At 38.9% G+C, this 27,542-nt stretch overlaps 2 protein-coding genes across 3 annotated transcripts; both read right to left on the bottom strand.

The window, feature by feature from the left end:
• Positions 1-12,697: 12,697 nt before the first annotated feature.
• On the bottom strand, positions 12,698-17,630 carry LOC131953629 (uncharacterized). The gene is made up of 5 exons (XM_059316904.1): positions 17,535-17,630; positions 16,190-16,242; positions 14,579-15,634; positions 14,047-14,394; positions 12,698-13,522 (listed from the first exon to the last, which is right to left on the bottom strand). Exons 3-5 carry the CDS (start codon positions 15,114-15,116, stop codon positions 13,281-13,283), a joined length of 1,128 nt encoding a protein of 375 aa, XP_059172887.1. The 5' UTR covers positions 15,117-15,634; positions 16,190-16,242; positions 17,535-17,630; the 3' UTR covers positions 12,698-13,280.
• Positions 17,631-20,470: 2,840 nt separating this feature from the next.
• On the bottom strand, positions 20,471-23,906 carry LOC131953628 (uncharacterized). Of its 2 annotated transcripts, XM_059316903.1 has the most exons (5): positions 23,886-23,906; positions 23,432-23,498; positions 22,784-23,068; positions 22,256-22,606; positions 20,471-20,637 (listed from the first exon to the last, which is right to left on the bottom strand). In XM_059316903.1, exons 1-5 carry the CDS (start codon positions 23,889-23,891, stop codon positions 20,525-20,527), a joined length of 822 nt encoding a protein of 273 aa, XP_059172886.1. In that variant the 5' UTR covers positions 23,892-23,906; the 3' UTR covers positions 20,471-20,524. The 2 variants fall into 2 exon arrangements, with proteins under 2 accessions (XP_059172886.1, XP_059172884.1); XM_059316901.1 differs by lacking the exon at positions 23,886-23,906 and having other exon boundaries at positions 23,432-23,598.
• Between the last annotated feature and the right edge of the window lie 3,636 nt (positions 23,907-27,542).

Here is a 27,542-nt window from a genome sequence, read left to right as displayed (position 1 = left end):
TGTGTTTTCTACTTGAACGTGTGGAATACAAAACAATAACCCGTGATAGGAATACAATCATTTAAAACATATTTAAAATGTCACAAGAACGCAGAGTTTCTTCCAGGCATCTCTTCGGTGGGGGGGGGGGGGGGGGGGGGGGGGCTCCCGAAGAAAGTCTACCGCCCCCCCCCCCGAACGAGATGGATTTTATATAGTAAACATACACTTTTACTAGTGTCCGCCCCCCCCCCCCCCCCGAAAAATATTCACCGCCCCCCCCCCCTCCCCGAAAATTTCAAGTGCCCCCCCGGAGAAAAAAGTCTGGAAGAAACACTGCAAGAACGTATGATGGGACGGGGTAGTTGGACAGTAGAGCAAACGACATGTAACCTGAAAGTTTGGAGTTTTTATCCCAAGCTCGAATCCGTAGCCGAGTCGACCCAGCTCTGATGGGTACCCAACTCACGTTAAAAAAAGTAAAGACAGCTGGACGTATTGCTGGCCACACTATCCCTTGATAGGTTGAAGTCACTGAGACTGGGAAATTCTACTTCATCTGCCCTAAAAGGGGAAATTTACTTTAAGAGTACACGAATTGGGATAATTTACTTACTCATTACATTAAAAAGTTGTTATAACATATCTTAAAATATAATATGTGTCCGCTTTGGTATTCTAACCAGTAAAAGTAAAAAAATAAATATCTTATTTAAATAATATGGTTGTCATCTATCTATATACTACTAAAACTCAAGATTGTTGACAAGTTTGTATATTTCTTTTTTTTTTCTTTGTCTGTTTGGTTGCATCAAAGCATCTGCACTATGTGTAGAGCTGTAAAATACTTATTTATGTAGAGAATGTTTTTTTTAAACCAATCTTTTAATCGCAAATTCATTTAAAGTCGTTAATTAATTTATTGATATATTCATTGGTAGAAACACCACTTAATTATAAAAGTTTAGAACAGTTACTTTATTTAAAGTGACGTCACATTACTTACTTTTTTTTTTACAATAAATATGTCGGCTTCCATGGAAGATCAAGTTGCGATTTCAAAAGTTTAAAGCAATATAAAGCTAAATTTTCTATCGACTATTGCTTAAAAGATACGTCTGCTTGCTATTTTTATTAGGTTCCAACACTAATTTTTATTAGTATACACTGGGCATTTCTTCTAATTTATAAAATTAATTTACCTAGACTAGATCTCTATGGATTCTAGATCTACCGATAGGCCAAACATATATTAGATCTAGATCTATTTAGTTAGATACAAAAAAAAACACTATAAATAATTGAGTTTCTTTATTAAACTATTTTGGTCCTTAAATATTTGATATATATTATGTCTGAATCTTTGTTTTTTATCTTCACATATTCGAGAATACACGGACGTTATTTATTTATAGCTACGGAAAAACTAGTCAAGCCCAGCAATAGATTCTAGGTCTTGATCTCTAGATCTCTGGATCTAGAATCTCTGCCAATAATAAGTTTCTATACTAAACTATTTCAGGCCTTACTTATTTTATGTAAATCTTTGTTAGTTTAGCTATGGAATTGGCTAATTTAGGATATAATTTAATTTTAAATAATAGGGCCTATTCGCGTAACTCAAGTTTCATACGCTGACTCTAGATCTAGATGTGAATAAAGTACCCCACTAATTCTGCACCTAATTTTTTTTAGAAGTGAATGATAGAGTTACCTATCAGGACTTAGGGGAACACGGGGAAAGTGAAGTAGAGTTCACCTGTTTCTGTGTCCTCAGCATAGTGTGGAATAACGGCTAGTCCAGTAGATTCTAAAAATAGGTCTTAGTATTATTGTAACGTGTATATTTAACCTTGCAGCTGAAGTAGATCAATATATTTTTATGTTATTTTTACATTTCTTAAAAAGGTATCGATTTATAAATTATGGTCAATAAACCATCTCAAAGATAAAGGTAATTACAAGTAAATTTGAATAGCACAAATATTCACTGCATTACTTTTTACTTGTGTCCGAACTACTTTTTCATGCCCTTACCTTGGTCATAAAAGATTTTTACTTTGTTTTAAAAATATAGTCGTCTGTTTGCATTTTTAAGTAAATCAATTTTAAGAAATATGTCAACATTTATTAATGAACTATATTAAACTAAATAATTACCGACGATCTTAGCGTAAGTCAAGTAGTTGTCAGAGGTCTTTCCTATTACATGTACAAGAGGTCATTATTTATAATAATGGGAATTCCCGAAGTTTTAAAGTTCCTTTTGAGCATTCGAATTATTGTTTTGGATGCTGATTTAAAACATCTTCTGGTTGGTACTTGGGATTACTATAAATCATTAACAGATTATCCTTTTAAATTATTGAGTAGTTTTATTTTTTTGGAATTTTTTTCTTTAGATATTTCAAGATGTTTATTAAGTATACAAGTTTTAAATTATTTACACGAACTACTCCCTATGTATACATACATACACACACACACACACACATATATATATATATATATATATATATATATATATATATATATATATATATATATATATATATATATATATATATATATATATTTAAAGGACGGAGTTGACTACCGGTAGAGAGCTAGAATGTTAAACAAAAAAACTCACGTCAGCGAAAACAAAAAGTGTGTAAGAAGGCAAATAATTAATAAAGAAAAAACAAACTTCACGTCAGACTATAAACCTAACAAATATAAAGCGGGATAGATACGTTGGGCTACAATTATCGTTTATTAAATCAAATCAGGCGCACTCTCTGAGATACCGGCGGTCGGCTGTGCTGAGCACCTGGGCTCCCCCGTCAGGACAATGGCGCCTATATTATTTTTAAAGAGCACGCTACAATAGGGACACGGTGGCACACGAAGTTCGATGATTGAACCTAATCCAGCCGCCGTACAAGCCGCCCCTGCCACAAGTGTAAGTGATGGTTCCCGAGAACGCACGGCGACGCCCCTGACATATAAACGGTCGCTTAGGTGTGTTCTAACTCAGTATTACGGAGGATGATCTACATACATTCAAGGTTTTCATAAAGCGCAACTTGTGGGGTGTGAGCGGATTGTGGAAAATTCACGAAACAACAGCTAAGATCCCAGAAATATAGCGCCAGCATTGTTTACATTTAAATAACTTTATTTTAGAAAACAAGGTCACGCATCTAAAAATACATCATGATAAACTGAGGAAATCCTCCTAACATATCGCGTCAGCGCAGCCCTAAGGGTAGAAAAACGTCTAGCGAAATAAATAAGAAGGGTTTCTTTCAAGCGTGACTTTGTTTTCTAAAACTGAGTTATTTAAATGTAAACAATTATCGGGACACGAGTTTACCTAAACTACCGCATGAAAACCTTGAGTGTACGTTAGTCACTCGGCGAAATAATGAGGTAGAACGCACTTCGGTAACCACCCATGTGTCAATGACGTAGAGGGGCGCTCTCGGGAGCCCCGGATTACACCACCGCAGAGGCGCCGCGTAGGGCCCCCACTTCTTAAAACTAACATAGGCGCCATCGTGCTCATAGGATAACCCAGAGTACCAAATAGCATCCTGTTAGCAATGATGCAGATTGCGTCATTCGCTAAAGTGACAAAAATGAACAGGATTTCTTCTGATTATTAAAATAAAACGTATTACAGGGCCCTCAGCGGTCCATGTGAGCCTTTGGGGGCTGAAACTGAAATTTTTGTTCACAGCTTAGTTGCACCCTACCAGGGCGCCGGCGGACACGCCTGATTCAATTTAGTGAGCGACTGTAACACCCATCTTATCCTTGTCTATCACACTGTTTAAACCAAACGTAGTCGCCATAGCGCTCACGGGACAGATCAGGGCGTCAAATTGCATCCTGCCGGGGGCCGCCCGTGCGACATTAAATCCCCCCCCCCCCCAAGAAACCTTTTCGGGAGTATTCATCAACTCCCTAAAATTTTATGGCACTCGGGTAAACGGTGTCGAACCGCATCCGACTTTTATAATTTTGTATATCGTGTATAGAGGTAAATAGCATACTCCCGTTGCACTGCCCTTAATAAATTTTAAAAAAAAAGATTTCTTTGCAGAACCCTTCCCTGTAGCTTTCTAATTAACTCCCCGAAGTTTAATTGCGATCGGATGAACGGTGTCAAACCGCCATCGACTTTTATTATTATATACAGTTTATAGAGAAAAAAAACGCGCCCTGCCTGGGCGCCACCCCTGCAAATTTGAAATCTTTTTTTTCGCAGACACCTCGCCAGGAATATTCTCAACAACTTCCCAAAGTTTCACGGCAATGTGATGAGAGGTGTAGTAATACACAAAAGACACACACAGACACACAGACATACATTGCTTTATATATATAGTTAGATAGATAAAATATAGAGAAAATCGCACCCTCCTGTGGCGCCGCCCTTGCGAAATTAAAAATGATTTTATACAGAATCCTTCCTTGGAGTATTCTAATCAAGTCCCTAGGTTTGATGGGTATCGGATGAACGTTGTGAGACCGCAATCGACTTTTATTTTTATATACCATATATAGAGAGAAAACAAATCGGACCCTGCCAGGGCGACACCCATGCAAATTTGAAAATGTTTTTAGCGCATAAACCTCCCCTGAAATATTCTCAACACCTTCCCAAAAGTTTCATTGCGATCGTGTGAACGGTGTCGAAGCAATTCACTTTTTTTATTTTTATATACCGTATATGGAGAAAAAAAAGCACCCTCACGTGGCGCCGCCCTTGCGAAATTAAAAATGATTTTTTTTTTACAAAACTCTTTCCCAGAGTGTTCCAATCAACTCCCCCAAAGTCTCATGGCTATCGGATAACGGTGTCAAACCAAAATCGCCATTTATTTTTATATACCGTATATAGAGAAAAATCGCACCCTCCCGTGGCGCCGCCCTTGCGAAATTAAAAATTATTTTTTACAGAACCCTTCTCTAGAGTGTTATAATGAACTCCCAAATATTTCATCCCTATCGAATGAACGGTGTCAAATCAAAATCGACTTTTATTTTTATATACCGTATAATAAGAAAAAACAAATCGCGCCCTGCGAATTTGAAATTTTCCCCAGGAATATTCTCAACAACTCGCCAAGTTTCACGGCGATGTTATACCATTATATATATATATATATATATATATATATATATATATATTGTAACGTTAACCTATCTATCAGCTAAATAGAAGGAGAACGTCCCCGGATTCTTTTTTTCGGGGTCATATGCAAATGCCTTACGGCCTAAGTGGATGAACACTTAACACAACGACCACTAGGGCTCGAATTTAATGTCTAGGGAAGCTAGTGATACAATTGTAATTAACACTCATCCAATCTACATACGACCTTTTAATCAGCGAACTCAGAAGTGGCAGAACACAAGGTTGAACTAAATAAAATATTTAATGTATAAAATATCAAAAACCAACTTACACAATGTAGGAAAAATCACTATCACAGATTTCTACACTGTCTAAAGAACAGCTACAGGCCACACAACAATGCTGTAGTTTCTAGAATTACTTAGCGACAAGTAATATTAAACTAGAAGACTAAATCAACTGAAGAAAGCAAGGCACACACAGGTCTTAAGTACTCTCACGTTCAAATGGTCAGAGTCTATAGCCGGACAATATGGACGGCAACCTGACCAAGGTAAAACGGCCTCGTAGACTGCCAGGTCAAGATAAACTGCCACGTGTTGCGAGTGTGCGGGGCAATTAAAGACTTCTGTGACAGGGGAGGTTATCCTCAACTCATGTCGCCATTGGTTGGGATAATCATCTGATCAGAATCATTCAATCAGATTTTAATGGAAATTTTCTATGTCTCAAACACCTTAATAGTCAATGGAAAAACCCCAGGTGTTACACAATCATTCCATATAAGGAATTATACAATGTCAAAATAAAAATGACTCGACCTAAGTAGGTCACATCCCCTCCCTTTTTGGAAGTGACAGATAGGTTCCACAAGAACATACATAAGGAACCAATCTGGCAATGAAATAACAAAAATGTTTTACAAATGTAGGCAATCAAAATCATAATACCAGATGAAAATATCCCTGAACATAAAAGGGAAGTAACTCCAACTTTTACAATTGGTGAAAGGGGAGTAACCCTTCAAAAAGTAATTATACATCAAAATCCCTCAAAAAAGGGTATTACAATTTTTCCATGAGAATATTAAAAGTGGTAAACCCGCCAGGGTAAGACCTTTATTTCAATGACTAGCTACAATATCAATTGAGTCATATGAGACATATTATTATAAAAGATTACATATAATCAAAAACTACCTTTAATTAAGGTTCACCTGAAAATAAACAAAATATTCAACAGGATTGGAATTTTGAAAAATTCTAACTCACACCACTCATTTTCATATGAGTGACACTCAAACAAAACCTGTTTATGGTCCTAATGAACCACAAAGCATGTCACATGATCAATGTGTACAATAAGATTTTACATCTTTGACAAACAATCAGCCACAACATTATCACTACCCTTAATGTGTGAAATTTCCAGATTAAAATTTTGGAAATATAAGCACCATCTCAATATTCTTTGATTTGTCTGTCCTAACTTAGAGGTAAATTTCAGGGGATCATGGTCAGAAAACACTCTGACTGGATTGGTTGAAGAAGAGACATAGACTTCAAAATGTTGTAATGACAAAACTAAAGCTAAAGCTTCTTTTTCAATAGTAGAATAATTCTTTTGGTTCTCATTTAACTTCCTGGAAAAAAAGGCAATGGGATGGTCAATTCCCATGTTGTCTTCTTGAAATAGGACTGAGCCAATGGCTAAGTTGCTAGCATCAATGGCAAGTTTAAAGGGCTTGCTAAAATTTGGTGCAGCCATAACAGGAGCATTTGATAAAAATGACTTAATGGTTAAAAAGGCTTCTTGACATTTATTTGACCATTCAAACTTAACACCCTTTTTCAATAATGCAGTAAGAGGTTCAGCAATAGCTGAAAAGTTTTGACAGAACCGCCTATAGTAACCAGCCATCCCAAGGAACTTTTTGATCTCTTTACAATTTTTGGGAGGTGGTAACCTTACAATAGCATCTACTTTAGCTTCAATGGGCCGAACTTGGTTCGTTCCCACTTGATAACCCAAATAGGTAATTGAAGCTTTACAGAAATCACTTTTATGTAAGTTTACAGTAAAATTCACTTCAGACAATTTTCTAAAAAGGTTAGTCAATTGAACAATATGTTCTTCAAAAGTATTAGAAAATACAACTATATCATCTATGTAGGCCTCACATTGGTCTATGTCAGCAATGACAGAGTTAATGACTCTCTGGAAAGTTTGACCAGCATTTCGCATACCAAAGGGCATACGTTTGTATCTATAAAAACCATTAGGGGTTACAAAAGCAGATATTTCTTTTGCACGGTCAGATAAGGGGATTTGCCAGTATCCTGAAAGTAAATCAATTTTGGAAATTATCTTAGCCTGACCAACTTTATCAATAACGTCCTCTATCCGAGGTAAGGGATAGGAATCAGCTTTGGTGAGCGCATTCACCTTCCTAAAGTCGGTCACAAACCTGAAAGATCCACCGTCTTTCGGGACTAGGAGACATGGGGAACTCCAGTTGCTGAAACTGGGCTCAATGATATCATTCTTGAGCATATAATCAATTTCATCTTTTATCAAAGCAGCTTTTTCCGGGTTAACTCTATAGGGGTGTTGTTTAATGGGTTTTGCGTCACCAACGTCTACATCATGAGGTGGAACCTTCGCTTCTTTGGGGACATCCCCAAAAATAGAGGGAAATGTCTCAAATAACTGAGACAATCTATGGCTTTCCTCTGTGGACAAATGCATAAGGTGGACATTCAAATTATCTAAAAAGGAAGAATTTACCAATTTTGGGGGTTTCAATTTATCATGTATCACATCATCAGAAACACTTGAACATACAGGTAAAGTAATTTTAGCTGTGGATTGAAAATTGTTACAATTATCATAATATTTTTTCAGTGAGTTGACATGATACACTGTCTGTTTCTTTCTTCTGTCGGGCGTATTGACAACATAGTTCAAATCACTTAATTTTGAATGCACAGTAAAAGGTCCACAATATCTCAAGGATAACGCATTGTTCAGATTAGGCACTAGCACAAGAACTTTGTCGCCTGGATTGAATGTTCGTTTACAAGAACTCTTATCATACAGTTCTTTCATTCTCACTTGGGCCTTTCTTAAGTTCTTGTGAGCCATTTCGCACACGGCTTTCAGTCGAACGTGAAAATCGTCGAAGTTTTCCACTGGATGATCGCTGGTACCTGTCCAACATTCGTGTATCAGCTTCAGGGGGCCACGGACAGAATGTCCAAACACAAGTTGAAAAGGCGAGTAGCCTAAAGAGTCCTGGACACAGTCCCTCGCGGCGAAAATAATCCAAGGAACAGACTCATCCCATTGGGTGTTACTATTAGCGAATGTCCTTAGCATGGTTTTGAGGGTTTGGTGGAACCGCTCAAGTACGCCTTGAGACTGAGGGTGGTAGGCTGAGCTGGTGATGTGGGTAACGCCTAGCTTGGCTAGTGCTTCCTGAAAATGGTGACTGGTGAAGTTGCTGCCTTGATCTGTTTGCACGATTCTAGGTAATCCAAAGGTAGTGAAGAACCGGGTCATGGCTCTGACTACAGTCTTTGCCTTAATGTTCCGTAAGGGAATCGCCTCGGGAAAACGGGTACTTGAACACATAAAGGTAAGTAGGTACTCGTTGCCCGCCTTGGTTTTAGGCAAGGGACCTACACAGTCCATGACGATTTTAGAAAAAGGTTCTTCTAATACAGGAATCGGACTCAAAGGGGCCTTAGGAATTGTCTGGTTGGGCTTTCCGGCCAACTGACAGTTCGTGCAACTTCTGCAGTAACGCGACGCATCTTTTCTCATTTTGGGCCAAAAGAACAGTTCTTTGATCTTCGCCGTCGTTTTAGTGACTCCTGGGTGCGCTGACATTGGATGGTCATGTGCCAGCTTAAGTATTTCATGCCTATAAGGTGGAGGGATCCACAGCTGGTTTTTACCCAACCATGGTTCGGCTGGTGAGGCATTCACTGGTATAGCGCGACGAAAGAAGAGGCCGTTCTCGGAGAAATATTCCCCATCGTCAGATGATAGAGATTTTTCGACCGTTGCTTTGAGTTCCGCGTCGACTTGTTGAGCTTTAATGATGTCTTCCTGAGATATTCTCAGGGGTAAGCCCAGGCTTGTGTTTTCTGGAAGCATAGACTCCAGTTTGGGAGTCGAATTTCTTGACGATGACGGCGGGTGTGGTTCAGACGTTGTGTCAGCCAATTGTTTGGTCTGGCTTCTTGTCACCGCACATGCAGGATACAGTTCATAATCATTATCTGGAACTGTTGACAAAGGGTCTGAAACCGTACAGGGGTATACTTTGCTTCCCGCAAGGTCATTCCCTAGAAGTAGGTGTACTCCTGGGACTGGAATACTATCTATCACACCTAAAATGACCTCACCTTCGACGAGATGATGTTTCAGGGCAAACTTGTGTAAAGGGACGACAGTAGATTTTGTCCCCACTCCCTGGATAATGGAAATCCTTCCGGTGTTCGTCTCTGGTGTAATGTCCATTGAACTTCTCAAAAGGAGTGATTGTGACGCTCCTGTGTCTCTTAGGACGGTGATATTCTTCTGAGACAACGGATCACCTGGTTTGCTAATGATGGCTTCAGCAATAAAAGATGAAAAGTCAACTTTTCTCGATCCCTCGAGATCGGTAGACTCGGAAGAAACTGGATGGTGGCGAGAACAGTCAAAATGTGACTGCACATAATGTGTGGAGACTTGACTACCTTCTTGCGGACACTTAGGGTTAGAGTCCTTTAGAATTCTAGAGTTCATAGTTGAACTGGCTGCTTGAGGGGATAGAGCATAGTGCGCGAAAGTACGCACCACCTCTCTGTTATATTGACGACGTTTGTAACAGTCCTTGACATGATGACCAGGTCTTTTGCAGAACTGGCATACTGCTCGACGATTGAGAGTTGATCTTGGTTTCTCTCTGGACTGTGATGCCTTCACGTGTTGGCCAACAGGAGGATTGCTGCCAAAAAGGGGAAGCACGGGGTTGAGGCGGTTTCCTGACACTGGTGGTTTCTTATGCACCAACATATATGTGTCAGCCGACTCAGCAGCCTTCCGGATGTCAATTATCTTGTTATCCAGAATGTGTAGTCGTATCTCTTCAGGCAGGGACGATAGGAATTCTTCCCTTAGGATAAGTGATCTGAGTTTCTCAAACTCAGAAACTTCCTCAGAGTGTAGCCACCTTGAGAATATTTTCTCCTTTTCAAAGAGAAATTCCACATATGATTGTGTGGGTAACTTGCGGAGTGTTCGGAATTTTGTCCGATAGGCCTCGGGCGTCAGTGCGTAGGCCTTTAAAATGGCAGTCTTGACCAAACTATAGTTATTTTGAACGTCGTGAGAGAGTGCCTGGTATGTTTTTGCAGCTTTCCCAGTAAGGACCGAACTCAATAAAGCAGTAATGGAAGTTTCGGGCCATTCACATGTCTTCGCTAAACTCTCAAACGAGTTAAAGAAAACGACCAAATCTGTTTCATCAAATTTAGGAACTAATTTCCCAAATTTGGCAATCACTTGCCCTACCGACAACTTTTTTGGATCTACCAGAGAAGTGACATCACTAACTTGACCAAATTCTGATTCCAACCTCCTCCTATCTAAAGCAATTTTAACCTCTAACTCCTGTTCTTTTAATGCCTTCTCTAAAGCAACTTTCTCCTCACGAAGTAATACACCAGCCAACAAACTTTCATCAAATACCCCTTCATTAATGAAATGAACAACAATTTTATCTCTCAACACCTCTGACTTCTGCGTAACAGAATAATCCAATTTCAATTCCTTAACTACACTAACCAAAACTTTTCTACTCAACTTTTCGACCTCTTCAAAAGTAGGATTAGCCAAAAAAGACTCCATAACACTAACTTTCAAATCACAACAAGCCTAGGTTCACTAACTTAACACACAGCGTTGGGCCGTGTACTTGACCTCTTCAATCTAGGACAACACGTCTGGCTATTGACCTAGATAACTCTATGCTTGCGCGCGTTGTAAGGACACTGCGCTACTGGATATAAAAACAACTAAATCCAACTAACCTTAGTATTCAACTGATATAACCAACAACTGGAACGACAGATTAAATCTCGGCGAGCTCCCACTTTGTAACGTTAACCTATCTATCAGCTAAATAGAAGGAGAACGTCCCCGGATTCTTTTTTTCGGGGTCATATGCAAATGCCTTACGGCCTAAGTGGATGAACACTTAACACAACGACCACTAGGGCTCGAATTTAATGTCTAGGGAAGCTAGTGATACAATTGTAATTAACACTCATCCAATCTACATACGACCTTTTAATCAGCGAACTCAGAAGTGGCAGAACACAAGGTTGAACTAAATAAAATATTTAATGTATAAAATATCAAAAACCAACTTACACAATGTAGGAAAAATCACTATCACAGATTTCTACACTGTCTAAAGAACAGCTACAGGCCACACAACAATGCTGTAGTTTCTAGAATTACTTAGCGACAAGTAATATTAAACTAGAAGACTAAATCAACTGAAGAAAGCAAGGCACACACAGGTCTTAAGTACTCTCACGTTCAAATGGTCAGAGTCTATAGCCGGACAATATGGACGGCAACCTGACCAAGGTAAAACGGCCTCGTAGACTGCCAGGTCAAGATAAACTGCCACGTGTTGCGAGTGTGCGGGGCAATTAAAGACTTCTGTGACAGGGGAGGTTATCCTCAACTCATGTCGCCATTGGTTGGGATAATCATCTGATCAGAATCATTCAATCAGATTTTAATGGAAATTTTCTATGTCTCAAACACCTTAATAGTCAATGGAAAAACCCCAGGTGTTACACAATCATTCCATATAAGGAATTATACAATGTCAAAATAAAAATGACTCGACCTAAGTAGGTCACAATATATATATATATATATATATATATATATATATATATATATATGATGTCACGAGATTGATGAGTGATGTCAGGTGATGACAATTGTCACTCCAGCCACCGCCCACAACAGCAGTATGTAATAGATCGATCGACCGATGGGACAAATAATCTTTCTGGCTACAGTCCACTGGGACAATGGTCCATTCCGTCATCGTCCGTCAAGCAATCGGCCATTCTTGTAAACAACGGTAGTGCATTCGTCGTGCCGTTTGACCAAGAAACCTACGGGTAATAATCGTAGATCCAACTTACCCCTTATTCCCTTCGTACCCCCCCCCCCCCAAAGAAAAAAAACCAACAAAAAACCACTAGTCATTGTCTGCCGAAATCCTTAAAGAGTTTATTAGTTTCTAGCTACATGGCCGTGTGTTTTGGGGATGTCTATAAGGCTTTGAAGGTTATTGACGTTATTACACGTCGTCATATAAGTTGTACAATAGTGCCTTATATACCGTATATGGAGAAAAAAAAAGCACCCTCACGTGGCGCCGCCCTTGCGAAATTAAAAATGAGTTGTCTTGGAAACAATGTTTTGTTTTGTAAACTTTGATCAAGTATTTCTTAGTTATTTTAAAAACTACTTGAGAAATGGATGAAAGCAGAACAAAAGTGACAAACATTGACAATGTATCGGCTTGTTTATTCGTGCTACATAAAAATATTCATTGTCAAATACTCTGTATCTAGATATAAAAAAAACGCAGGTGTAATATATAGACCATATTGCAGTTATTTAGATTAGGAAGTTGTGGCTAATGAAATATATACAACTAGTTTCACCATTGCGTGCATATGAGTTTGCTAAGCATAACAGCGCCATATGAAAATGTGATATGTATAGTTTTGATTTTAATAAGTTATAGGCTTTGAAACTAAAAGAATTGGAAACATTAACACACATACAGTAAACATGACAGTGTCATTGTACAAATACATAAATTATAAACTCTTATATTACATTAGCTAACTAAAATGAGGCACATATTTACATAGCAATCTATTAACTACAATCAGGTTACAATTTTACCAAGTTTGTTCATTTTAATACTCGCTTTGTAAATATCAGTCACTATACATGTCATCAATATACATGTCCTAGAATTAAAGAACACGACACCAACCAAGTCCTTACAATGTCCTACATTGTAACACAACACCAAGTCCTTACAAATGTCCTACGCGTGTGGTGGACTTCTTGTGCTTCAGTTATGTGGCAGGTCATAATCACTTGCAATTTTGTTTTCATAAGCCAGAGCGTAGTGTCTGTCATTATACACGGTACTGGGTTTGTCGTACAGTTGATCCATGGGCATACCACGTGACCCGGCGGGGGTCCTTGACCTTCGATACTTGACCGTGCAGACGACAACGATCACCACGACGACGATGAGAAAACCGCCAACTCCCACACCTATACCGATAGCCATCTTGATCTTTGTGTCATCTGGGGAGAAAATATGGGCATTTTTTTTGTTTCTAGTTCAATGTGTCGTTTTGTTTGGTTACTAGTTCAATGTGTCGTTTTGTTTGGTTTCTAGTTCAATGTGTCGTTTTGTTTGGTTTCTAGTTCAATGTGTAGTTTTGTTTGGTTACTAGTTCAATGTGTAGTTTTGTTTGGTTACTTGTTCAATATGTAGTTTTGTTTGGTTACTAGTTCAATGTGTCGTTTTGTTTGGTTCAAATCAATTTAAAAAAATTACTTATAAAAGTCGTTGGTCATTATTTTCGTATAACGTATAAACGACATGATATGTACTAACGTATGAACCTCGTGATATGTACTAACGTATGTACAACATGCTATGTACTAACGTATGTACGACATGCTATGTACTAACGTATGTACGACATGCTATGTACTAACGTATGTACGACATGCTATGTACTAACGTATGTACGACATGCCATGTACTAACGTATGTACGACATGATATGTACTAACGTATGTACGACATGCTATGTACTAACCAGTAGGTTTATTGGTAAACTTAACGACCTCCACAGTGACCTCGACCCTCCCCTTCACACTGTTGATGCCCAGGACGTACGTGATGGTCTCCTTGGTGTTTTCATCATAGATGGTCAGCGTGACCAGACCAAACGGAGGCTCTTGATGGATGTATTGTACCTTGTAGTGGCTGCTGGTAACATTGCTATACGAGTTATCTTTTGTTTGTATTCTCAAATCGTACGACGTTGGTTCAGGATAGCCGTACACAACAAAATCAAAGGTCGTGTTTTTCTCACTCTCAATTTTGATCTGTTTCGGGGGCTGGTAAGGTTTGCCTTGGTACACTGGGGGCGGTTCTACAAGACCTAGAGACAAACATCAACCTCCGACATTAGGAAAACAAATTTAAATTGTGTTTTTACTTACATAAAATAATGTTCTGCTTTTGATTGCATTACTTCAAGTGATGTGTTTTAATTTCACACACAATTTTTTTATTCGTATTAATTAACATAAAAAGTTTTTTTAAAAAGGAATTAAACAGCTCACATGTAATATTGACGTCAACAAAATCCTTTGGACTCGTTTCGCCTCCTCCATTTCGACCCCAGCAGAAATATCTCCCAGCATCCTGACAGGTAAGATTGGCAAGTGTTTGATCAATGACGGCCGTGTTCTGTGTGTGGGTCTTGAAGTTGCTCAACTCGGGCCCACTTAGAACAGCATAAGTCCCGCCACTTCCGGTCACCTCACAATGTAATACAACACTGTCGCCATAGTTCGCTTTGATAGACTTGGATCCGTTCACAGTAAACGTCTTCACTTCGATGGGAACTGAGTCAGGGAAATAACAAACACGTGAGCATAACATACATATATATATATATATATATATATATATATATATATATATATATATATATATATATATATATATGCAAGTATATACGTATAAATAATATGGCCTAACAGGGACTGGGGCGCGAACGCATGGATACATGTTAGAGAAAATATCTTCGTTACGTATTTCAAATATTTGTAACGCTATAGATATGATATCAGTTGCTCTGTGGAATAGACAAGTCATACAACATTAGAACGTCAGCTGGATGAGATATCAAACAGATTTATTGCAAGAATCAGGAAGCTACTTCAACAAAATCTTTAACACGAGTACGCTAAGTCTATTTGGTTGAAAATGTCCTTATCTTTAATCCAATCTAAATGGAAACATCAGCCATCTTTCTGTAGGGTTTTACACAATCATCAACCAATTAGTGCAGAGATAGCAGCCATCTTTCTGTAGGCTTGTACACAATCATCAACCAATTAGTGCAGAGATAGCAGCCGTCTTTCTTTAGGCTTGTACACAATCATCAACCAATTAGTGCAGAGATAGCAGCCATCTTTCTGTAGGCTTGTACACAATCATCAACCAATTAGAGCAGAGATAGCAGCCATCTTTCTTTAGGCTTGTACACAATCGTCAACCAATTAGAGCAGAGATAGCAGCCATCTTTCTTTAGGCTTGTACACAATCGTCAACCAATCAGGACTGAGATAGCAGCCATCTTTTTTAGGCTTGTACACAATCATCAACCAGTCCTAGTAGAAAAGAAATTAACCAATCGTCACTGTCCCCCCACATATTACTTTAAGTTGAGACCAATCAACACGTACAGATAGGGATTAGAAGAAATAAGATCCCCCATGTAGACGCTAATTTACAGGGATTTCTCAGACCCATTTAGATCTTACATTCTGATTGAATGTATCGTTCCTCTCACATCTCAACATATATTACAGTCTCAACGTGATTGTAAGCCACATACCCATGCTAAAGATAGAGTAAATATTGGCAGCACATAATCAAATCACATATCTATGTAAATTTCACATGACATAGATTACACACCTATGTTCACATTTAAACAATCACTCACAACACAACATAACACAACTACAAACAAAACCTACACAACACTCACAACACACATACATAACACAACTACACACAACACCTACACAGCATACACAACACACCACTTTTATTTTCAGTGTACCTAGCCTAACATCAAACAGAAAAGACGCCCAGCAAACATTGAAACGCCTGAGATCTTCACGGCTTTCACCTGTCACTGTGCTGCCATTTAACCTCACCTGTCAGGTATGGCTCCGGCAATGTCTGGAACTGTCACACACTAAACTGTTACCTGAATGTAGAATGTATGTCGATATATTTAACACTAACATATGTTTTAACGTCCAAGGTAAATACCTAGAGTTCACCTAGTCTATAGATCGTGTTGCTTAGTGAGATTGTGTACACACAACACAACCGACGAACTAGTTGTATTTGTTGTATATTTAATTGAACGCGTCATTCCACTATCAATATAACAGAGTTGTGTAATCCATTTAACACGGGTATACCAAACATTTCAAAAAACAGAATAAAGGATCGTCGTGTTTCTGATGTACGCAATAGAATACCCAGTGAATGTAGGGCTACAAATAGTTTTTTAACATCAACCCGTATCAAAACCACCCATTCGTGTTTCTAGTATAATGTATGGTTACAAATAGTTTTAACATCAATCCTAATCAAAACCACCCATTCGTGCATTTAGTATAGAGCCCAGTGTCTGATGGCGAGATACATGGGCCGGGGGTGATGGTATTCAGGGTCTGGGGGGGGGGGGGGAGATGGTATTCAGGGTCTGGGGGGGGGGGGGGTAAAGTTTTTATAGTTTGACTTTATCCGTGCAAGCTGGCTTCCTTGAACCGTAAATAATGTCAAAAAAATGAAAACGAGTCGCTTCTAAATGTGGCCTGCACCAATTTCTTCTTCTACCTTCCCTACCCGCCAACATTTTCGTGTAGAGCAGGGGTTCCCAACCCTGTGCCCGCGGGCGCCATGGCGCCCGCCGAACGATTCGTATGTGCCCGCCTCTCACTATTCGAAAGAGACAGAATTTTTTTTCATAAACATTATTGAAAGGTTGAAGGGGATGGAAATCGAAAGTTTGAGGGGGGGGGGGGTGCAAATCGAAAGTTATGTCCCCGGGTGACGGGAAGGGTCGCTACGCCTCTGGAAGGAGTTTGTCGATTTAAAATAGGTGGTGCCCGCCACCCTACCGATATTTTAGAATGTGCTCTAGACTATAAAAAAGGTTGGGAACCCCTGGTGTAAAGGATATTATCAAACAGTAGGAAAATAGATAACATTTTTTTCTTTTCGGCATACAATACTATTGTATTACTTTTGTATAAATAAAACAAAACAAAAAACAAGCTATTTTCACAAATAAATTACTTAAAATGTAAATATAAAATATATTTTAGCAATCAATATGATATTAAAAATGTATTACTAGCTAGGTTTCATTAAAAAATAGTATATTTAATGTTAAATGTAAACCCAATGCGAAGTGTTAAGTCAAAGTATATTTAATGTTAAATCTAAGTGTAGGCTACCTACGAGCATGAAAAGTTGACAACTTACCTCCAGTGAAGCACTAGCACCGGTGTATGCCGGGAAAATACCTGGACTGTGCTTATATGGGTTGACACGAGTTTTACTTCCTGATTCGTCTCAAAACACGGCTAGTGATATTTGGTGGGAGGGGGGGGGGGGAGGGGGGGTGGCTGGTTGCCAATATCTGGCTGGCGGGGGTTAAGGTCACATTTCAGACAAAAACTTGAATACGGTTCCAAATCTATAGATCAAGCCTGGGAATGTTACACGGTACTATGTTTAACACGTCTTATTCCATTCGTCTTCGTCAGGTGAAGTTTGTAATCGCTAGGCGAAGTTTGTATCGTTATGCGAAGTTTGTATCTTTAGGCGAAGTTTGTATCGTTAGGCGAAGTTTGTATCTTTAGGCGAAGTTTGTATCTTTAGATGAAGTTTGTATCGTCAGGTGAAGTTTGTATCGTTAGGTGAAGTTTGTATCGTTAGGTGAAGTTTGTATCGTTAGGTGAAGTTTGTATCGTTAGGTGAAGTTTGTATCGTTAGGTGAAGTTTGTATCGTTGTTTGAATCGTTAGGTGAAGTTTGTATCGTTAGGTGAAGTTTGTATCGTTGTTTGAATCGTTAGGTGAAGTTTGTATCGTTAGGTGAAGTTTGTATCTTTAGGTGAAGTTTGTATCGTTGTTTGAATCGTTAGGTGAAGTTTGTATCGCTAGGTGAAGTCTGCATCGTTAGGTGAAGTTTGTATCGTTAGGTGAAGTTTGCATCGTTAGGTGAAGTTTGTATCGTTGTTTGAATCGTTAGGTGAAGTTTGTATCGTTGTTTGAATCGTTAGGTGAAGTTTGTATCGTTAGGTGAAGTTTGTATCGTTAGGTGAAGTTTGTATCGTTGTTTGAATCGTTAGGTTAAGTTTGTACCGTTAGGCGAAGTTTGTATCGTTAGGTGAAGTTTGTATCGTTAGGTGAAGTTTGTATCGTTAGGTGAAGTTTGTATCGTTAGGTGAAGTTTGTATCGTTAGGTGAAGTTTGTATCGTTAGGTGAAGTTTGTATCGTATTACCTAACTCTATCACGGAAAAATATGACGTAACTCCCGAATTCTTTTGGGATAGTTCTAGACTGATGAATAATAGTAAACTGTAAAAGATCACTAGAAACAAAAACGCTTCGTAGACTCGAATCTAATGTCTAGAGTTAAATACAAATACAAAGACCTTCTGAAAATAATAATACTTTTAATCAATCTAAAACTTTCTAAAAAGCAAACAAGTCTAAATTATAAAATACTATGCAAAAAAATATACAATAATGAAAAACCCAAATACAATTTCAGGAATAACACACTGAAACTACTAACACTGGATAAGGTACCTAAGTTATCACCACAACCTACACGTTATTAAAATAAGACACAGAAAAAATACTGAATACACTGGAACTTAAAGATAATTGCTGCTTAATCTAGAAAGTGCAACGTGGCGTCGTGGCTCTCTCTCTGTGTGGGTGTCTAGTGGGCTCCTCGTGCTAGGAAAATTCCCCCTTTATATTCTACTCTAAAATTATGGGATGTAGACACCAGTGTAAAGGACCATTGGGGGATGGAGCCAAAGCACGAGTCACACGAACACAGTTGTGAATACTATCACCTAAGTCTGGTGGAAAATTTCTTTAGTTTATTTAGGTGAAGTTTCTATGTACATACAGTCGTCAATTACTGAAGTAGGTAGAGAACATTACACATATAGACCTTTGAGTACACAGCTAAGATGTGTATATAGTAGTAAATTAGTCCGTGGAACGTGGTGTCGAATAGTAAATAGTAGAGCTATGACTGCTGACCTGTAAGTCTCGAGTTTGAATTTCGTTTTTTTTATGAATAGAACATCACAGACCCTCCTAAGTTATGATGCATAGGTCTACCCAAAGTTAGGGAAAGTAAAGGTGGCTTGGCCTTGTGCTGACAACACCATTCCTTCATATGTCAAGGTCATAGAAACATTGAGCTCAACTTGTCAGGTTTGAAAGGGAACTTTAAAATTAGTCCAACATATCTGAAGTATTTTAGATCGTATCTAAAAGTACAGTTTCGTGTAGAAAATGTAATGATTATAATTATAACTGTTATAAAACTGATCTCTACATGTTATACATAGGGATAAAATATGTTTGTGTTACATAAGGGACACATTATAACCTTATGAAAAACCGTCAGGGTCCCATCCCCATTAGAGGAAAGCTAATGTAAAATATCTTCATTAATTAAAAATTCTAGGTGTTTACCCCGGAGCTAGCATTAATTTAATTTGAGCGAAACAAAACTAATTCCGTCCACTCAACTCTAAAACCAGCTTGTTCTAAAGTCTGAGATTCTCATGAGGAGAATGTAGACCACGCAAGACTTGACACCTTAACATCACTCATTATTATTACAACCTTTTCTGCCCTCATTAAAATGACAATCTCACCTGTTTCATTTAGATGATCAACTTACTTGTACTCAATATAATCACTGTCAAAAAAGAAAAACACTAATCTCATAGGATATCATAGGAGTGTATAACCATTGAAAAAAATATGTACACAAAATCATCACTTTCATCAAATTTGCTATGATAAGACATAATGATAACCTCAAAACTGTGAATACTTAGAAGATTTTAGAACTTTGTTAAAAAAACTTTTAGAACTCTAATTCATCCTTCTTTAGTACTAGACCTAACTTTGTGTCAATACCCATCTTTGTGTATATGATTCTGTCCCAACCCCTACACCTAACTGTAGTTTCAACAGCCATCTTTAAGATATATCAGTAGCAGTTTATATCTGTCTTTAAGACACATCCGTTGCCAGTCTATAGCTGTCTTTAAAACACATCCGTTGCAAGTCTATAGCTGTCTTTAAGATACATTCGTTGCAAGTCAATATCTGTCTTTAAGACACATCCGTTGCTAGTCTATGATGCCGATATTCCAGGTGAAGTTTTGCCAGGTATGCCACACCGTGACTCCATCAACCCATCACGTGACCTAAGGGGCAGGCGTGACCTTTGAAACTTTGCACAAGACGACAATTACGACGCTGATCAGAAAGCACCCACTCCCCACACCAAGTCCAATGGCTGTATAGTTGATAGATGAGCCTGTGTGTGGTAGAAAAGTATCATTGGGACAAAGTATTAACATTTTTCTCGATGTACTATACGGGAAACCAATATTTGACTCAATACTTGGAAATAAAAACAATAGTCGAAAATCGGAAACGATTTAAAAATTAAAGATAGAGAGATACACATACATCTGTATATTGTCAAAGAAAATGCTTGTAATAAGGCTAGCACTAGTACACAAATCTTATGTGTGTACTGTAAGAACATAATCGAGAAATTAATGTACATTTATTTAATGCCATTTTTGTCCGTAGCTGTTCGTAACTTTAGCTGTTACGACATGCTTTTAATTAACGATTCGACGGATTGATTAAAGAAACCAAAAAAAAAACGAATTAGTTGCTAGAAGATACAGAGACGTTAGACAACGAAAACGCTTCTACTAAACTAGGCATGCTGCCCAGCTTCGCTTAGGCTTTCGAAAACATTGAGAATTTGAATGCTTAATTAATTCGCCCGAGGGTCGGTCTACGACCTCAGGAGTTATGAAGAGGTTCCTACGTAGACATTTTTTTTTCGATTTATAGCTCATATAAGGCTTCGGTCAGTCGAGGTCAGTTTTGACCCCCTAGTCGTAGACTTTTCGGCCAACTGGCCCCCGTGTTCTGTCGCCCCAAGGCAAGATCCTGCCAAATTTGAAGCGCCTGCGGCGCCGGGAAGTGCCCAATCGGGCACCCGACAACTTTGCTTTATATATTATAGAGATTAGCAAATTGCATAGATAAACAAAGATTTCAATAAAGTAATTAAGGCCTGAAATACTTTAGTATAGAAATGTATTATTTGAATAGATTCTAGATCTAGGTAGGGTCTACATCTTTTGTAAGTCTAGTTTTTCCGTAGATCTAGATCATCTAGATCTAGAATCTCTAGATCTAGATGATCTAGAATATCTAGATCTAGAATCCTAATAGAATTTTTTTTTAAGTTTAGCCCGAGAAAAATTGTATTGTATAAATTTTATAGCGTACGTAGATCTAAATCAAATTTGAATGAAATAGTTCATTTCCTTTTATTCTAAACACGGCAGATGACGTCATTAGTTAATGTATAAACATTAGTGACGTCACTGTTTTATGCATTCTTTTTCACGACTATAAACGCTTTTCCTGTTGCATAATTAAAACTGTTTCTCTACATTCGAATACGCCTTTATTTGTTATTTTTCTTCTTTAAATAAAATTGTGGTTATACATTTAAAACATCTAACATATTATTTTCAACAAAAGTCCGTATAAAGATATCCATATATCGCTGCCGATTCTGACGTGATATCCGGCGAAAATATTTTGCGGACAGACAGAGAGTGAGAGAGAGAGAGAAGTGCGCACTTTGGCTATTATATATTAGGATTGGATTAAATATTTAAAAGTTACTATTGATGTTGCTCTGACTACTCCTTTAACTTTATTGGATTAAATATTTAAATAGTACTGTTGATGTTGCTATAACTACTCCTTTAACTTAATTGGATTAAATAATTAAAAGGTACTATTGATGTTGCTCTAACTACTCCTTTAACTTCATTGGATTAAATATTTAAATGGTACTATTGATGTTGCTCTAACTACTCCTTTAACTTCACACTAACCAGGAGCTGGTGTTTGGGTGACCTTGACGACCTCCACAGTGACCTCGACCCTCCCCTTTTCACTGTTGATGCCCAGAACGTACGTGATGGTCTCCTTCGTGTTTTCATCATAGATGGTCAGCGTGACCAGACCAAACGGAGGCTCTTGATGGATGTATTGTACATTGTAGTGGCTGCTGGTAACATCGCTATACGAGTTACTTTTTGTTTGTATTCTCAAATCGTACGACGTTGGTTCTGGATAGCCGTACACAACAAACTGAAAGGTCGTGTTTTTCTCACTTGAAACTTCGATCATTTTCTCGGGCTGGTAAGGTTTGCCTTGGTACACTGGGGGCGGTTCTACAAGACCTGGAGATAAACATCAACCTCTGGCATTAGGAAAACAAATTTAAATTGTGTTTTTACTTACATAATGTTTTGATTGCATCAGTCCTAGTGATATGTTCTAATTTCACACTAAATTTGTTTATTCGTATTAATTAATATAAAAAGTTTGAAAATAAAAGGAAATTTAAAAAACCTCACATGTAATATTGACGTCAACAAAATCCTTTGGACCCGTTTCGCCTCCTCCATTTTGTCCCCAGCAGAAATATCTCCCAGCATCCTGACAGGTAAGATTGGCAAATGTTTTATCAATAACGGCCGTGTTCTGTGTGTGGGTCTTGAATTTGCTCAACTCGGGCCCACTTAGAACAGCATAAGTCCCGCCACTTCCGGTCACCTCACAATGTAATACAACACTGTCGCCATAGTTCGCTTTGATAGACTTGGATCCGTTCACATCAAACGTCTTCACTTCGATGGGAACTAAAAGATCGTGTACATTTAAGATAAAACACAGTAAATGAACGCTTCCCACCTTACCAACCTTAATGTTACTTAATACTGCAATATACTCCAAACGTTATACCATAGCACCAACCCTTTCTCCTCTTTCATAGAACAAAAAAAAACAGTTTTTCGCTTAAGAAAAACTAACAGATTCTTTGAACCACACCATATTATTGAAAGTCAATTTTTAATCCTCATTTTGTGCCTTGAAGAAATCAAATTCCATCTCGTTTTGTGAGGGTTAATCAACATACTAATTTAAATTATATCAATTGTACATGATGGGATATGATACAATCAACATACCCAGTTGGATAGAGCATGATACAATCAACATACCCAGTTGGAAGGAGCAAGATACAATCAACAGGACCTGAAATTGGATGTACGACGTTTTCATGAAGTCCTGTAAGCAGACATTAAAAATTCCGACATAAATTACCCACTGGACGTATCGCATAAAATATCGGATTCAATAATTGTAAACGTTGAACGGATGTCGACCATTGATAGTTTGGTTCCAACCCGTCTATTGTGTCACGTGGTCCACTATATTTAGACACTATTTTCTCCCGTCTCCTTGAGTAATAGTCTAACATAGCAACGGTAATGTGTTTTTGGACTAAACAAATGGTTCACTTAACTCTTATTATTTTAATAAAGATACAATGTAAACAATCGAATATTTTTAGCCAAAATTTTAATAAATTTTATTAAGTAATTATTTCTGCATTAACTAGTTTTCTTTTTGAAATTAAATATATGTATATACTAAACTATAAAAAAAACTTACCACCATTTTGTTCAAAGGCTAACGACAAAAACCAGTCAGTGCACACATTAGATTTGAGATTCACTTCCTGGGTCATAGCTTAAACTTGCTGGGTTTTTTTGTACCTGTTCGCCAATAACCGAGTGACCAAAGTAAAGGCCTCGTCTCACACACAGACTTGAAAAACTTATAGAGATATACAAGAGGGCAACGAATGCCATACAGTATCGGTTCTGACAGTCTATTCAATGGGACTTTAGTAAAGGTGGGTTACTGCATGTTGGAGCTTTAGTAAAGGTGGGTTACTGCATGTTGGGGCTTTAGTAAAGGTGGGTTACTGCATGTTGGAGCTTTAGTAAAGGTGGGTTACTGCATGTTGGAGCTTTAGTAAAGGTGGGTTACTGCATGTTGGAGCTTTAGTAAAGGTGGGTTACTGCATGTTGGAGCTTTAGTAAAGGTGGGTTACTGCATGTTGGAGCTTTAGTAAAGGTGGGTTACTGCATGTTGGAGCTTTAGTAAAGGTGGGTTACTGCATGTTGGAGCTTTAGTAAAGGTGGGTTACTGCATGTTGGAGCTTTAGTAAAGGTGGGTTACTGCATGTTGGAGCTTTAGTAAAGGTGGGTTACTGTATGTTGGAGCTTTAGTAAAGGTGGGTTACTGCATGTTGGAGCTTTAGTAAAGGTGGGTTACTGCATGTTGGGGCTTTAGTAAAGGTGGGTTACTGCATGTTGGAGCTTTAGTAAAGGTGGGTTACTGCATGTTGGAGCTTTAGTAAAGGTGGGTTACTGCATGTTGGAGCTTTAGTAAAGGTGGGTTACTGCATGTTGGAGCTTTAGTAAAGGTGGGTTACTGCATGTTGGAGCTTTAGTAAAGGTGGGTTACTGCATGTTGGAGCTTTAGTAAAGGTGGGTTACTGCATGTTGGAGCTTTAGTAAAGGTGGGTTACTGCATGTTGGAGCTTTAGTAAAGGTGGGTTACTGCATGTTGGAGCTTTAGTAAAGGTGGGTTACTGTATGTTGGAGCTTTAGTAAAGGTGGGTTACTGCATGTTGGAGCTTTAGTAAAGGTGGGTTACTGCATGTTGGAGCTTTAGTAAAGGTGGGTTACTGCATGTTGGAGCTTTAGTAAAGGTGGGTTACTGTATGGTGGGGCTTTAGTAAAGGTGGGTTACTGCATGTTGGAGCTTTAGTAAAGGTGGGTTACTGCATGTTGGAGCTTTAGTAAAGGTGGGTTACTGCATGTTGGAGCTTTAGTAAAGGTGGTTTACTGCATGTTGGAGCTTTAGTAAAGGTGGGTTACTGCATGTTGGAGTTCGAGACGTCCACACTATCAATGGTGGCTTACCTACCTTGTTGTAGACACACACCTGCCCCATCACACACAAAAGTTATTCCCCTTTATTTAAGGACCCTGGCGGTAATCTGTAGTGTGTGTATGAACAGGCTATTTATATTCATGTAAATATGTTAGTAATACAGAATTATTTTAAAATAGTATTTTGTGACAAGATATGAAGTAATGCTCATCATCAATTAGAAAAGGAATAGAACAAATAGCCCATTAGCATATCACTAATCATGCATAACAAATCAGTACAGAAACTAATGTAAGATTATTGATATAATGTGAAATCACTGAAGCCAAATTGAATAATCTAATTTATAACTATTCTACTGATGTGACCCACCCCCCTCTCTTCCACGCACACACACGCACACACACACACACACACATACACATACACACACACACACCTTGCCGGGTTTTGTCAATTGGTACCTAAAAAGACTATTTAGCTTAAAGTTATGATTAATTAAACTGGAAATAGCATTTGTCCTCTTTATATTTAGCTATGTTTTGTCTTGGTGTCAATCTCCTTAATGTTGTCACCCGGTACAGTTCGCATTCCTGTACCCCCTCGCGACGCCATCTGTATAAGGGCAAGGGTTTAGTTCAATCAGAGATTTTGAAAGTAAGGAAATAGAAGTAGCATAAGACAGTAGTACATCGCAGCTACGATGTCTTATGTTCACCTACCCGGGCTGGAGTTTTACCGTTAAACCTGACACAGTTTCGTTACAGTTACAGTTTCACTGATGGAGTGTTACAGAACACGTAACACCAGCATCACGTAATTGTACACAGATAAATTGATGGCACACCAAAACAGGATGTTGAAATACTAGTTAAACTAGATTCACCATGTATTATGATAACTGCAATATTTATTTTGAATCGTACAGCTACGAGCACATACACGTTGCTTTGTTTGTCTAACAAGTGGTCAATCTATAACAGTAGGGTTCTACTACAGTGGAAACAAAATATCATACTTAACTGCGGCATACAATGTTTTATAATCTAGTTCTGTTCCTAGGCTTCAGACCTCTGACCATTGGTCAACCTGGCTCTGATTGGTGGACTTGAGTTTGGGTGATATTCAAGGTGCTGACCACACATCAAGGTGCTGACCACACATCAAGGTGCTGACCACACTACAAGGTGCTGAGCACACATCAAGGTGCTGACCACACATCAAGGTGCTGACCACACATCAAGGTGCTGACCACACATCAAGGTGCTGACCACACTACAAGGTGCTGAGCACACATCAAGGTGCTGACCACACATCAAGGTGCTGACCACACTACAAGGTGCTGAGCACACATCAAGGTGCTGACCACACATCAAGGTGCTGACCACACATCAAGGTGCTGACCACACAAGAAGGTGCTGACCACACTACAAGGTGCTGACCACACATCAAGGTGCTGACCACACTACAAGGTGCTGAGCACACTACAAGGTGCTGAGCACACATCAAGGTGCTGACCACACATCAAGGTGCTGACCACACATCAAGGTGCTGACCACACTACAAGGTGCTGACCACACTACAAGGTGCTGACCACACTACAAGGTGCTGACCACAATACAAGGTGCTGACCACACTACAAGGTGCTGACCACACTACAAGGTGCTGACCACACATCAAGGTGCTGAACACACTACACGGTGCTGACCACACTACAAGGTGCTGACCACACTACAAGGTGCTGACCACACTACAAGGTGCTGACCACACATCAAGGTGCTGACCACACATCAAGGTGCTGAACACACTACACGGTGCTGACCACACTACAAGGTGCTGACCACACATCAAGGTGCTGACCACACTACAAGGTGCTGACCACACTACAAGGTGCTGACCACACTACACGGTGCTGACCACACTACAAGGTGCTGACCACACTACACGGTGCTGACCACACTACAAGGTGCTGACCACACATCAAGGTGCTGACCACACATCAAGGTGCTGACCACACTACAAGGTGCTGACCACACATCAAGGTGCTGACCACACTACAAGGTGCTGACCACACATCAAGGTGCTGAACACACTACACGGTGCTGACCACACTAGAAGGTGCTGACCACACTACAAGGTGCTGACCACACATCAAGGTGCTGACCACACTACAAGGTGCTGACCACAATACAAGGTGCTGACCACAATACAAGGTGCTGACCACACATCAAGGTGCTGACCACACAAGAAGGTGCTGACCACACTACAAGGTGCTGACCACACATCAAGGTGCTGACCACACTACAAGGTGCTGAGCACACATCAAGGTGCTGACCACACATCAAGGTGCTGACCACACATCAA

This window comes from Physella acuta, unplaced genomic scaffold (assembly GCF_028476545.2).
Source record: "Physella acuta isolate Inbredline_101_S28 unplaced genomic scaffold, ASM2847654v3 ptg000934l, whole genome shotgun sequence".
Classification (NCBI taxonomy): domain Eukaryota; kingdom Metazoa; phylum Mollusca; class Gastropoda; family Physidae; genus Physella; species Physella acuta.
This window is presented reverse-complemented; position numbering and strand designations above follow the sequence as displayed.

What these genes read in the sequence shown, in the direction of transcription:
- LOC131953629 (XM_059316904.1), bottom strand. Translation starts at nt 15,116, where the DNA reads ATGACTTGTCTATTCCACAGAGCAACTGATATCATATCTATAGCGTTA. An exon ending in TGTTGACGTCAATATTACAT is followed by an intron (nt 14,395 to 14,578) that starts GTGAGCTGTTTA and finishes GTTTGTCTCTAG; the next exon opens with GTCTTGTAGAACCGCCCCCA. An exon ending in GTTTACCAATAAACCTACTG is followed by an intron (nt 13,523 to 14,046) that starts GTTAGTACATAG and finishes TTTTCTCCCCAG; the next exon opens with ATGACACAAAGATCAAGATG.
- LOC131953628 (XM_059316901.1), bottom strand. Translation starts at nt 23,552, where the DNA reads ATGCGATACGTCCAGTGGGTAATTTATGTCGGAATTTTTAATGTCTGC. An exon ending in ATCTTGCTCCTTCCAACTGG is followed by an intron (nt 23,069 to 23,431) that starts GTATGTTGATTG and finishes ACGATCTTTTAG; the next exon opens with TTCCCATCGAAGTGAAGACG. An exon ending in CACCCAAACACCAGCTCCTG is followed by an intron (nt 20,638 to 22,255) that starts GTTAGTGTGAAG and finishes TACCACACACAG; the next exon opens with GCTCATCTATCAACTATACA.